This window comes from Entelurus aequoreus, linkage group LG14, assembly GCF_033978785.1.
Source record: "Entelurus aequoreus isolate RoL-2023_Sb linkage group LG14, RoL_Eaeq_v1.1, whole genome shotgun sequence".
Lineage (NCBI taxonomy): Eukaryota > Metazoa > Chordata > Actinopteri > Syngnathiformes > Syngnathidae > Entelurus > Entelurus aequoreus.
In genome coordinates this window covers 487,850-502,592 of record NC_084744.1, presented here as the reverse complement: position 1 = coordinate 502,592, position 14,743 = coordinate 487,850, and the positions used below count along the sequence as shown (strand labels likewise).

The 14,743-nt window shown below is 42.3% G+C and overlaps 1 protein-coding gene across 2 annotated transcripts in view; it reads right to left on the bottom strand.

Annotated features, from left to right (window-relative positions):
• vwc2l (von Willebrand factor C domain containing 2 like) overlaps nt 1–14,743 on the bottom strand; it is a 112,203-nt gene that overhangs the window by 16,431 nt on the left and 81,029 nt on the right. For both annotated transcript variants that reach the window (XM_062070443.1, XM_062070444.1), the window contains exon 4: nt 7,230–7,359. In XM_062070443.1, the coding sequence (XP_061926427.1) occupies nt 7,230–7,359 (130 nt within the window). The remainder of the gene's footprint in view (nt 1–7,229; nt 7,360–14,743) is intronic.

Sequence of the window (14,743 nt, the reverse complement as noted above, 5' to 3'; positions counted from 1 at the left end):
AGACAATCAACATGTATCCTATCTATGCTTTGTCTCGAGCACTCCTCAGTGCTTTTTGTTGTGGAACGTTTATGTGCAAGACTGCTTTATTTCTGTTGATGATAATACAAATCATCTTACCTTCTCATCGTCTGCTGGTTCCTGACACTTGGGGTCTCAAAAACTGCAGCCATGCGAGTTCCTCACAGTTTTAGCAAATGGCTTTCACTAAATAGAGACCCCCTGTTATAAAAGTAATCAGTATTTAAGTCAATAAATGCCCCTGGCACCTTTTCATTTGGAAAAAACAATTACCACACACAACTATCCATAAGTTCAGCAACAAACCTAATGGTTTAGAATCAAGGACTGAATAATTGCCAGAGAACAGAGCGTCCAGTAATCAATCATTAGCTAATTAGCTGGTTCCAGTAGGTGTAGGAGAGGGAGTCACATGCAGATAAGTGCTACAGTTGCACAAAGAAGGGGAGTGCGGGGAATGTTAAGGAGTGACATTGAAAGGACCTCCAGGGCAGAGGAGAACCATCGGGCTTGGACTGTTGATTGGTCAAAATACAACCACGGTGTCATGATCTCCGCTGTCAATCATTCCACAGAGACCGGGCTTTAAAGACCAACAAAACAAGTCACGTAGTGTGGCTGTCAGCTATTGGCTATCAGCTATTGGCTATTAGCTATTGGCTATCAGTTATTGGCTGTCAGCTATTGGCTATTAGCTATTGGCTATCAGTTATTGGCTGTCAGCTATTGGCTGTCAGCTATTGGCTATTAGCTATTGGCTGTCAGCTATTGGCTATCAGCTATTGGCTGTCGGCTATTGGCTATTGTCAGCTATTGGCTATAAGCTATTGGCTATCAGTTATTGGCTATTAGCTATTGGCTATCAGCTATTGGCTATCAGCTATTGGCTATTAGCTATTGGCTGTCAGCTTGGCTGTCAGCTATTGGCTGCCAGCTATTGGCTATCAGCATATAACACCGAAGTCATCAAGAGAGGGTCAGAGAAGCATATTTTGATGCCGTGACACGACTTATTAGATCAAAAGGAACAACTTTGGTGACACGTAGGACACAAACCAACACTACTTAAGAGTCTGAAGGGTCACGCCCACCTCAAAACATCACGCATATATGACGCCTCAGCCTCAATCCAGAATGCTTTAATTCTCAACAGTTGATGTCATGTCTGAATTGAATCGCAAATTGGATAACATCCCGGGGAAGCTTTCCGCTCTGCAAGGTGAAAATATGATCAATTTCGAGAGCAATCCTTATCTACAATTTGGCACCCTCTTGGCAAAGTCAGGCTGTAAACGCTCCAGTGAGATCATCGCAGTGAAAGACACGCTTTTATTCAAAGACACCGGGGATGTTGACTCTGTTCAGTGACGCTTAACGGAGTGACTTACAGTCATGGACTACTAAACACGTACGCACACATACCCCCACTCATCCCACGCCTTCAAGCCCTCACAGTATCGTGGCTTAAGGAGCATTGCCCTATGGACCGGATGCTCCCCTTTCCTCCTGTTGAGTTTTTGTGTACTGTAACGTGTTCTTATGTGCTCATAGTTGCTCGAGGTTTTTTTTACTGGTCTCACACTAAGCCCCACCATTAGAGTTTAGTTTGGGAGCTGCTTTTTTTCTCCCCAGATCCCTTTCCTACCTTTTTTTACAGGGCGCCGCCCTTTTGGCGATCCACCAGTCGTCCTCTGAAATGTAGATTGTATGTCTGCTCTTTCGGACGATTGTACTAAAAAATATGTATTTTAATTTTATTCTATTTTATTTCAGAAAACAAAGTCTATCTCCAGCTGTAAGCTAAAGCTACCGTGTGAGACCAGACATTTTGGGCTGATCTTACAAGGGTCTCTGTGGCATTTTCTTGACCAACTAATGGCTGGGTTGCTTGTCACTCAAAATGTTTTCACGCCCTCCAACCACGATTTCATCAATGAACTAGCGTGTACTCCACTTAGTGTGTCATTTAGAATGACAACAACGACCACTCAATAGTCCGTGGTAATTAGTCAAAAGCTGTCCTGGGTAAGACACTAAACTGGAGTGGGAAGGTCAAGTGTGGGATCAGGGGAACTCCAACCTGATACCTACAAAAAGTGCACAGTTGACCATTACCACCCACTCCATGACTGGCGAGTGCAATTGTCGCCAAAAAACCGAGCGGGCCCTTGGGTTACTAGGGTTTTTCAAACCTGCAAGTGTCCAACTGGCATATTTTAAGACAGACCTCGACTGCAATTGAGTCATCCGGCAGCACTACCCAGATCCATCCTCCCAATGGTGCCGGGGACAAACTTGGTCAGCTTTAAGTCCCTAGTCTGGAACCACACATGGGCGGTGCTTTGGTGAAGATCGTTCTATCCACAAAGTTGTGTCAGTTTGGCAGCTACGGCCGCGACCGGGCTGACCTATCTAAGAGTACCGCGGCCCACTTTGAATGGACCCCGAGAAAAGAAGACTGCCCACAACCCAACTCCCTCGTCAGATCCTTGTCTCACAACTTTTATCCCAAACGACCACTCCGTCACCAACTGAAGGCCACTCTACTCCGCTGCACCATTGACCGTGCCACCTAGGAGACCCTTGCCGAAGACAGCCCTGAGTGGAGGCACACTATCCTTTCAAGGAACAGACACTATGGAAAATGAACGTGGCCGAGGCCAGGAGACTACAACGCCTTCTCCACCCACACTTCCCTGTAATAAGTCCTTTGCTGGGACCTGAGCTTGAGGAGCCACATCAGCAATCATTGAGACTGAAATGTTTTGCTACACAATACCTATCACTGCTGACTAGTAAGTCAAATTCATTAAACCGTAAATTCCAGACTATAAACCACTTTGAACCCTGCAGTTTATAATTCATGAATTTTTAATTTCATTTGATTTAACCAGGTAAAAAAGTCATTGAGATTAAAAACTCTTTTAAAGAGTGAGCTGGCCAAGAGGGCAACAAAAAACAGCTTTCATCAACACATAAAACTACAGCAGTCACACACTAAAGTTAAAAGCACAAATTAGTTACAAGATGGACATACAAACACACAATAGGTAAACAAATAAAATGATTCAATAAAAACATTTACAATAGAAACAGATTCTCGATCTTTTCAAATGGCCTGCAATTCCCCCAAAGTGATGAGTTCAGGTAACCTTCTGGAATTCATTCCATGACCATGGAGCAGCAGATTTCAAGGCTTTTTTTGTTTGTTTTTTTAACCAAGACTGGCTCTAGGAACCAACACACAAAGGATGTCCTTTACCAAGACTTGTGTTGGCTCTAGGAACCAACACACCAAGGATGTCCTTTACCAAGACTTGTGTTGGCTCTAGGAACCAACACACCAAGGATGTTCTTTACCAAGACTCGTGTCGGCTCTAGGAACCAACAAACCAAGGATGTCCTTTTACCAAGACTTGTGTTGGCTCTAGGAACCAACACGCCAAGAATGTCCTTTTACTGAGTCTTGTGTTGGCTCTAGGAACCAACACGCCAAGAATGTCCTTTTACTGAGTCTTGTGTTGGCTCTAGGAACCAACACACCAATGATATTCTTTACCAAGACTCGTGTCGGCTCTAGGAACCAACACGCCAAGAATGTTGTTTTACTGAGTCTTGTGTTGGCTCTAGGAACCAACACACCAAGGATGTTCTTTACCAAGACTCGTGTCGGCTCTAGGAACCAACAAACCAAGGATGTCCTTTTACCAAGACTTGTGTTGGCTCTAGGAACCAACACGCCAAGAATGTCCTTTTACTGAGTCTTGTGTTGGCTCTAGGAACCAACACGCCAAGAATGTCCTTTTACTGAGTCTTGTGTTGGCTCTAGGAACCAACACACCAATGATGTTCTTTACCAAGACTCGTGTCGGCTCTAGGAACCAACACGCCAAGAATGTTGTTTTACTGAGTCTTGTGTTGGCTCTAGGAACCAACACGCCAAGAATGTCGTTTTACTGAGTCTTGTGTTGGCTCTAGGAACCAAAAAACCAAGGATGTCCTTTTACCAAGACTTGTGTTGGCTCTAGGAACCAACACGCCAAGAATGTCCTTTTACTGAGTCTTGTGTTGGCTCTAGGAACCAACACGCCAAGAATGTCCTTTTACTGAGTCTTGTGTTGGCTCTAGGAACCAACACACCAATGATGTTCTTTACCAAGACTCGTGTCGGCTCTAGGAACCAACACGCCAAGAATGTTGTTTTACTGAGTCTTGTGTTGGCTCTAGGAACCAACACGCCAAGAATGTCGTTTTACTGAGTCTTGTGTTGGCTCTAGGAACCAACACGCCAAGAATGTTGTTTTACTGAGTCTTGTGTTGGCTCTAGGAACCAACACGCCAAGAATGTTGTTTTACTGAGTCTTGTGTTGGCTCTAGGAACCAACACGCCAAGAATGTCGTTTTACTGAGTCTTGTGTTGGCTCTAGGAACCAAAAAACCAAGGATGTCCTTTTACCAAGACTTGTGTTGGCTCTAGGAACCAACACGCCAAGAATGTCATTTTACTGAGTCTTGTGTTGGCTCTAGGAACCAACAAACCAAGGATGTCCTTTTACCAAGACTTGTGTTGGCTCTAAAAACCAACACACCGAGGATGTCCTTTTACCAAGACTTGTGTCGGCTCTAGGAACAAACAAACCAAGGATGTCCTTGTACCAAGACTTGTTGGCTCTAGGAACCAACACAAGTCTTGGTAAAAGAACATCCTTGGTGTGTTGGTCTGACCACAGAACTTTCCTCCAGAAGGTCTTATCTTTGTCCGTGTGATGTCAGATGAAACAAAAATTGAGCTGTTTGGCCACAATATGCAGCAATATGTTTGGAGGAGTAAAGGTGAGGCCTTTAATCCCAGGAACACCATGCCTACCGTCAAGCATGGTGGTGGTAGTATTATGCTCTGGGCCTGTTTTGCTGCCAATGGAACTGCTGCTTTAAATGGGACAATGAAAAAGGAGGAGTAGCTCCAAATTGTTCAGGACAAGCTAAAATAATCAGCCCGGAGGTTGGGTCTTGTTGGGTGTTCCAACAGGACAATGACCCCAAAAACACCTCAAAAGTGGTAAAGGAATGGCTAAATCAGGCTAGAATGAAGGTTTTAGAATGGCCTGACTTAAAGGTGTGGACAATGCTGAAGAAACAAGTCCATGTCAGAAAAGCAACACATTTAGCTGAACTGCAGCAATTTAGTGGTCAAGTGGTCAAGCAGAAGCTTGTGGATGGCTACCAAAATCAATCAATCAATCAATGTTTATTTATATAGCCCTAAATCACAAGTGTCTCAAAGGGCTGTACAAGCCACAACGACATCCTCGGTACAGAGCCCACATACGGGCAAGGAAAAACTCACCCCAGTGGGACGTCGGTGAATGACTATGAGAAACCTTGGAGAGGACCGCATATGTGGGTAACCCCCCACCCCCTCTAGAGGAGACCGAAAGCAATGGATGTGGAGTGGGTCTGACATAATATTATTGCAGGTCAACTTGCCAAGGAAGCAAATATTAACATTGCTGTATGTATACTTTTCACCCTCACATTTTCAGTAGAGCCATAATAAATTCATAAAAGAAGCAAACTTCATGAATGTTTTTTGTGAGCAACAAGTATGTGCTCCAATCACTACATCACAACAACAACAAGTATGTGCTCCAATCACTACATCACAACAACAACAACAAGTATGTGCTCCAATCACTACATCACAACAACAACAACAAGTATGTGCTCCAATCACTACATCACAACAACAACAAGTATGTGCTCCAATCACTACATCACAACAACAACAACAAGTATGTGCTCCAATCACTACATCACAACAACAACAAGTATGTGCTCCAATCACTACATCACAACAACAACAAGTATGTGCTCCAATCACTACATCACAACAACAACAAGTATGTGCTCCAATCACTACATCACAACAACAACAAGTATGTGCTCCAATCACTACATCACAACAACAACAAGTATGTGCTCCAATCACTACATCACAACAACACGTATGTGCTCCAATCACTACATCACAACAACAACAAGTATGTGCTCCAATCACTACATCACAACAACAACAAGTATGTGCTCCAATCACTACATCACAACAACAACAAGTATGTGCTCCAATCACTACATCACAACAACAACAAGCATGTGCTCCAATCACTACATCACAACAACAACAAGTATGTGCTCCAATCACTACATCACAACAACAACAAGTATGTGCTCCAATCACTACATCACAACAACAACAACAACAAGTATGTGCTCCAATCACTACATCACAACAACAACAAGTATGTGCTCCAATCACTACATCACAACAACAACAAGTATGTGCTCCAATCACTACATCACAACAACAACAAGTATGTGCTCCAATCACTACATCACAACAACAACAACAAGTATGTGCTCCAATCACTACATCACAACAACAACAAGCATGTGCTCCAATCACTACATCACAACAACAACAAGTATGTGCTCCAATCACTACATCACAACAACAACAAGTATGTGCTCCAATCACTACATCACAACAACAACAAGTATGTGCTCCAATCACTACATCACAACAACAACAAGTATGTGCTCCAATCACTACATCACAACAACAACAAGTATGTGCTCCAATCACTACATCACAACAACAACAAGTATGTGCTCCAATCACTACATCACAACAACAACAAGTATGTGCTCCAATCACTACATCACAACAACAACAAGTATGTGCTCCAATCACTACATCACAACAACAACAAGTATGTGCTCCAATCACTACATCACAACAACAACAAGTATGTGCTCCAATCACTACATCACAACAACAACAAGTATGTGCTCCAATCACTACATCACAACAACAACAAGTATGTGCTCCAATCACTACATCACAACAACAACAAGTATGTGCTCCAATCACTACATCACAACAACATAAGAGTAGTAGAAATGATTGACAGCCATGACATGATGTACTTTACACGTGTATGTACACTTTGGACCACCACTGTATATATCTGCGACTTGTAGTCCGATGCGGCCAATATATGGATTGCTTTTCTTGTCAAATGTAGTGGGTGTGGCTTATATACTGGTGCGGTCTATAGTCCAGGAAATCTGGTACTTGACATCCCCCACTGGCCCTGGGTATGCGGTCAGTCTCTGCCCAGGCACATCAAATTCTGATCATTCTTTACCATTTTTACAGATGGGGCAGCATTGCTCCGGCTCGTAGACGGGGTTGACGCACTCCGGGACGGCGCAGTCGGACACCACACAGTGCACCTCGTTGTTGGGCTCGCAGCGACACCATTCACACGGCGACGGCTGTGGGCAGAGGAGGGAGACATGTGACTTCACATTCAGCTACTCACTTTTTAGCAGACAAAGAAAGAATAAAGTTGATATCACAGTATGATTGAAGGAAACCCCTCAATATGGAATTGTAGCCCTCATCTAACTGCTGCCTCATACTTTACTTACTGCTCCTTCAATTGCACTTTCTGGAAATGAACCTAGTTGATGGTGTCTCTCCACTTATGTTTGTTAGATGATATGTTGTTGTATGTGTCAGGTTTAAGCACCGAACTATCAAACAGAACAAGAAGCAAGGAATCAGGCAGAGACAGAGTTCAGTTCAGCTTATGAGGAGAACGCATGGAGCTGCACACTCAGTTACAGTCTCCCCCCACGCTCTGAGGAACAGTCCACGCGCTCCCCTATTTATTCAGTTTGGGAGTTCCCTGGTTACATGCTGAGGCTGCTTCTAAAGGGAAGGGTCACACATTATGCAAGCAGCTCAGTACGCACAATACGTGACATCATTTGCTGGGGTCCTTGTGATTGTGCCCTGTCTCTGCTTTGTCTGTCTGCTGTTGATATGACTCATCTTCGTTGAGGTCCTGGTTCGGCCTTGGCTGTTAGAAGGCTGAAAGACAGAAAACATCTGCAGCGAGGCCACTCCTCACATGCCATGGAAGATAACAAGTTGTGTGCCCTTGCACGAAGCAGAAAAAGTACAGAATAGATAATAACTAGAGCAACGGCCTTTAAGCATAAGAGATGTGTGATAACTTGTATATAATTATTTTAACAGTATGATTACTCATTTCACATTCGATTGGATTTGTCAATGTCAGGGAAAGCAACAACTTTTTGAAGTTGTCAACATTCAAGTGCACGTCACTTCAAAAGGAACTCCACTTTGTTTTTGGAATCATTCACAATCCTTATGTAAGACAAAAACACCTATGTTTGACATTTTATGCATTCTAAGTGGTAAAATATGGCATGTATGAGGTGGCTAACGATGCAGTACACACTACGCCCATAAAACTCTCTAAAAACACCAACAATACATGTTGTGACCTGAATATTAACTAGATTGTTATTATAAGTGCTAACACAGACACACTATTATTAGTAAAGTCGTGACCACAGAGCGCTAACTAGCTTATGTTGCTATATTGACATATTGAGCTGCTGCATGGCCTCTGAGTTGGTGAAAGTTAATTGTAGATGATAAATCATGTCTCTCACCTGGATAGTAGAAGGTTGTGGACATAATCCCACAAGTTGGTCAACTTTGACATCCACATATGCAAACATTCCACTTGAGACCCACCATTACATTTCATGTAGACCACAAGGAGGCGTTTCAAATGGAAAAAAAAAATCATGATTTGACCCTTTTAAGAGTAAAAGTAAGACAACTAGCTCCTAATGTTTAGTCGTACCTGATTTGGTTCGTAATGCCTTTTTAAAGGTTAATATGAAATACATGCAAATAAATTAATTAAAAATTAAAGTAGCAATGATAGTCACACACACACTAGATGTGGTGACATTTGTCCTCTGCATTTGTCCCATCCCCTTGGGGAGCAGTGAGCAGCAGCGGCGCCGCGCCCGGGAATCATTTTGGTGATTTAACCCCCAACTCCAAGCCTTGATGCTGAGTGCCAAGCAGGGAGGTAATGGCTCCCATTTGTATCGTCTTTGGTATGACTCGGCTGGGATTTCAACTCCAACCTACCGATAAACAAATGAAATGGAAAAATGAAATCTACTCACACACGAATGGCGATTAGCATTCATGTTGTGTTTTATTATTTCCCTGCCTTCTCTTTTTATGGTGTGTGTTTGTCTTCAGTTCATTAGTCCCCAGCCAGGCACACCTGCAACCATTTCAAGCAAGGACTATTTAAGCTCGTCACTGTCAGCTGCTTCTTGTCTCCTGCACCTCTGATTCACTTGGTCCTGCCTGGTATGTTGTCTCTCCTGGTATGTTGTCTCTCCTGGTATGTTGTCTCTCCTGGTATGTTGTCTCTCCTTATTCCTGAAATTCCTAACCTCTTTATGTTTGCTTCCTAGCCTCCCTGAGGTAAAGAGGATTTTGTGTTGGACCTCTTGTTGTGCTCAGCGCCCCCTGGCTGTTCCCCCCTGCCGACCACTGAGACCTGCTTTTGTTTGATTATTCATGGTGTGCACTTCTGCACCATCGCTTTTTGTTACACTTTTGGACTCATTCAATTGTTTAAACATTTTCTAATTCAACCTCACCTCCCGTCTCTGCATCCTGGGGTCACCACCTTGATCAAATCCTAACAATTCATCCCGATTATAAATTGATTCTTGATAATTCCCCCCCTTAAAAAAAAATCCAAATGATTACATTTTTAAGAATCAGCTTTTAAAAATCCATTTAGGCCATCTCCATGAGACCAGAAGAAAGTGTTCTTAGTTGCCTCAGTAGAAGCATTTAAGTCCCATCTTAAAACTCATTTGTATACTCTATAGCAGGGGTCAGCAACCTTTTTGAAAGCAAGAGCTACTTCTTGGGTAGTGATTAATGCGAAGGGCTACCAGTTTGATACACACTTCAATAAATTGCCAGAAATAGCCAATTTGCTCAATTTACCTTTAACTCTATGTTATTATTAATAATTAATGATATTTACACTTAATTGAACGGTTTAAAAGAGGAGAAAACACGAAAAAAATGACAATTAAATTTTGAAACATAGTTTATCTTCAATTTCGACTCTTTAAAATTCAAAATTCAACCGAAAAAAAAGAAGAGAAAAACTAGCTAATTCGAATCTTTTTGAAAAAATTAAAAAAATAATTTATGGAACATCATTAGTAATTTTTCCTGATTAAGATTAATTTTAGAATTTTGATGACATGTTTTAAATAGGTTAAAATCCAATCTGCACTTAGTTAGAATATATAACAAATTGGACCAAGCTATATTTCTAACAAGGACAAATCATTATTACTTCTAGATTTTCCAGAACAAAAATTTTAAAAGAAATTCAAAAGACTTTGAAATAAGATTTAAATTTGATTCTACAGATTTTCTAGATCTGCCAGAATATTTTTTTTTGAATTTTAACCATAATAAGTTTGAAGAAATATTTCACAAATATTCTTCGTCGAAAAGACAGAAGCTAAAATGAAAAATTAAATTAAAATTTGTTTATTATTCTTTACAATAAAAACAATTAATTTACTTGAACATTGATTTAAATTGTCAGGAAAGAAGAGGAAGGAATTTAGAAGGTAAAAAGGTATATGTGTTTAAAAATCCTAAAATCATTTTTAAGGTTGTATTTTTTCTCTAAAATTATAAGAAGCAAAGTAAAAAAATTAATGAATTTATTTAAACAAGTGAAGACCAAGTCTTTAAAATATTTTCTTGGATTTTAAAATTCTATTTGAGTTTTGTCTCTCTTAGAATTAAAAATGTCGTTGAGCAAAGCGAGACCAGCTTGCTAGTAAATAAATACAATTTAAAAAATAGAGGCAGCTCACTGGTAAGTGCTGCTATTTGAGCTATTTTTAGAACAGGCCAGCGGGCTACTCATCTGGTCCTTACGGGCTACCTGGTGCCCGCGGGCACCGCGTTGGTGACTCCTGATCTAGCCTTTAAATAGACCCCCTTTTTTTAGACCAGTTGATCTGCCGTTTTCTTTTCTCCTTTGCCCCCTCGCCGGGTTATTCCGGTTCCGGTGACCATGGATGAAGTGCTGGCTGTCCAGAGTCGGGACCCGGGGTGGACCGCTCGCCTGTGCATCAGTTGGGGACGTCTCTGCGTTGCTGACCTGTCTCTGCTCGGGATGGTCTCCTGCTGGCCCCACTATGGACTGGACTGTCACTGTTATGTGGATCCACTATGGACTGTACTTAGAGGGGGGGTTACCCACATATGCGGTCCTCTCCAAGGTCTCTCATAGTCATTCACATCGACGTCCCTTTTGTGGGCTCTGTACCGAGGATGTGGTTGTGGCTTGTGCAGCCCTTTGAGACTTTTGTGATTTAGGGCTATATAAATAAACATTGATTGATTGATTGATTGATTGCTTTGAAAGTGTGTCATTATGATTATAAAACAAAAGACTACATTAGTTTGAAGCGAGAACTGTGTTGGATCAACAATTGGTTCTGAGTCCAATCGTCACCCCTGGAATTTGAATCGGATCGAATCGTTCACACGAAATAATCAGTTGTACCTTTATCAAAGACTCTTGTTGAGGTTAGAAGGACATGAACACCTTTTTCTACGAGTTCTGCCTTCAAATCAACATTTTTCTTGATGAAAATGCTGGCATGTGAAAGTTGCTTTGGCCTCATATTTAGCAGTCCTACTTCAAAACACACACAGCAACTCAACAGTCACCAGCACTTAGGTTTCTTTGTCCAGGCACTGCAAAAAGACTCCAGTGGTTAGTTACACAAAAGGTTTGGTTGTACCATAACAAAGATGCTATAAGAACATTGAGGCAAACTTTTGGTGAAAATGTTCATGCTTCACCAAATCCTACAAAAACTGAGCACTTCTTGTACAAACTGTGGTAGAACATGCTTGTCACGTATGTGAGAGGACTTCATGGTTTAGTCCGGCACTCGTGTACAAACCCCGTTTCCATATGAGTTGGGAAATGGTGTTAGATGTAAATATAAACGGAATAAAATGATTTGCAAATCCTTTTCCAGCCATATTCAGTTGAATATGCTACAAAGACAACATATTTCATGTTCAAACTCATAAACTTTAGGTTTTTTTTGCAAATAATAATTAACTTAGAATGTCCTGGCTGCAACACGTGCCAAAGTAGTTGTGAAAGGGCATGTTCACCACTGTGTTACATGGCCTTTCCTTTGAACAACACTCAGTTTTGGTTTGGGAAGTGAGGAGACACATTTTTGAAGTGGAATTCTTTCCCATTCTTGCTTGATGTACAGCTTAAGTTGTTCAACAGTCCGGGGGTCTCCCTTCTCACATTGCAGGTGCCACACATTTTCAATGTCTGGACTACAGGCAGGCCAGTCTAGTACCCGCACTCTTTTACTATGAAGCCACGTTGATGGAACACCTGGCTTGGCATTGTCTTGCTGAAATAAGCAGGGGCGTCCATGGTAACGTTGCTTGGATGGCAACATATGTTGCTCCAAAAGCTGTATGTACCTTTCAGCATTAATGGTGCCTTCACAGATGTGTAAGTTACCCATGTCTTGGCCACTAATACACCCCCATACCATCACACGTGCTGCCTCTTACACTTTCACCCTAGAACAATCTGGATGGTTCTTTTCCTCTTTGGTCCGGAGGACACCACGTCCACAGTTTCCAAAAACAATTTGAAATGTGGACTCATCAGACCACAGAACACTTTTCCACTTTGTATCAGTCCATCTTAGATGAGCTCAGGCCCAGCCAAGCCGGCGGCGTTTCTGGGTGTTGTTGATAAACGGTGTTGGCCTTGCATAGGAGAGTTTTAACTTGCACTTACAGATGTAGCGACCAACTGTAGTTACTGACAGTGGGTTTCTGAAGTGTTCCTGAGCCCATGTGGTGATATCCTTTACACACTGATGTGGCTTGTTGATGCAGTACAGCCTGAGGGATGGAAGGTCACGGGCTTAGCTGCTTACCTGCAGTGATTTCTCCACATTCTCTGAACCCTTTGATGATATTACGGAGCGTAGATGGTGAAATCCCTAAATTCCTTGCAATAGCTGCTTGAGAAAGGTTGTTCTTAAACTGTTCAACAATTTGCTCAGGCATTTGTTGACAAAGTGGTGACCCTCGCCCCATCCTTGTTTGTGAATGACTGAGCATTTCATGGAATCTACTTTTATAGCCAATCATGGCACCCACCTGTTCCCAATTAGCCTGTTCACCTGTGGGATGTTCCAAATAAGTGTTTGATGAGCATTCCTCAACTTTATCACTATTTATTGCCACCTTTCACAACTTCTTTGTCACGTGTTGCTGACATCAAATTATAAAGTTAATGATTATTTGCAAAAAAATAAAGTTAATGAGTTTGAACATGAAATATGTTGTCTTTGTAGCATATTCAACTGAATATGGCTTGAAAAGGATTTGCAAATCATTGTATTCCGTTTATATTTACATCTAACACCATTTCCCAACTCATATGGAAACAGGGTTTGTACACGAAAAAACAAAAAGTACCTTTATTTTAGAAAGGCAGTACAGTACATGTAGTAATTGTACAGTCCAAGAAGGACAAATGCTGACATGTGCAGTGTGACACATGAGCAGTGTGACACATGTGCAGTGTGACACATGAGCAGTGTGACACATGTGCAGTGTGACACATGAGCAGTGTGACACATGTGACACATGAGCAGTGTGACACATGTGCAGTGTGACACATGTGACACATGAGCAGTGTGAGACATGTGCAGTGTGACACATGAGCAGTGTGACACATGTGCAGTGTGACACATGTGACACATGTGCAGTGTGACACATGTGCAGTGTGACACATGAGCAGTGTGACACATGTGACACATGAGCAGTGTGACACATGAGCAGTGTGACACATGTGCAGTGTGACACATGAGCAGTGTGACACATGTGCAGTGTGACACATGTGACACATGAGCAGTGTGACACATGTGCAGTGTGACACATGTGACACATGTGCAGTGTGACACATGTGCAGTGTGACACATGTGACACATGAGCAGTGTGACACATGTGTCACACTGCTCATGTGTCACACTGCACATGTGTCACACTGCACATGTGTCACACTGCACATGTGTCACATGTGTCACACTGCTCATGTGTCACATGTGTCACACTGCACATGTGTCACATGTGTCACACTGCACATGTGTCACACTGCACATGTGTCACATGTGTCACACTGCACATGTGTCACACTGCACATGTGTCACACTGCTCATGTGTCACATGTGTCACACTGCACATGTGTCACACTGCACATGTGTCACACTGCTCATGTGTCACATGTGTCACACTGCACATGTGTCACACTGCACATGTGTCACACTGCTCATGTGTCACATGTGTCACACTGCACATGTGTCACATGTGTCACACTGCACATGTGACACATGTGCAGTGTGACACATGTGACACATGTGTCACATGTGACACATGTGCAGTGTGACACATGTGACATATGAGCAGTGTGACACATGTGCAGTGTGACACATGTGCAGTGTGACACATGTGCAGTGTGACACATGTGCAGTGTGACACATGTGACACATGTGCAGTGTGACACATGTGCAGTGTGACACATGTGACACATGTGCAGTGTGACACATGTGACACATGAGCAGTGTGACACATGTGACACATGTGCAGTGTGACACATGTGACACATGTGTTGCAGCATCTTGAACTTTATTGCTTCCCAGGAAGGTT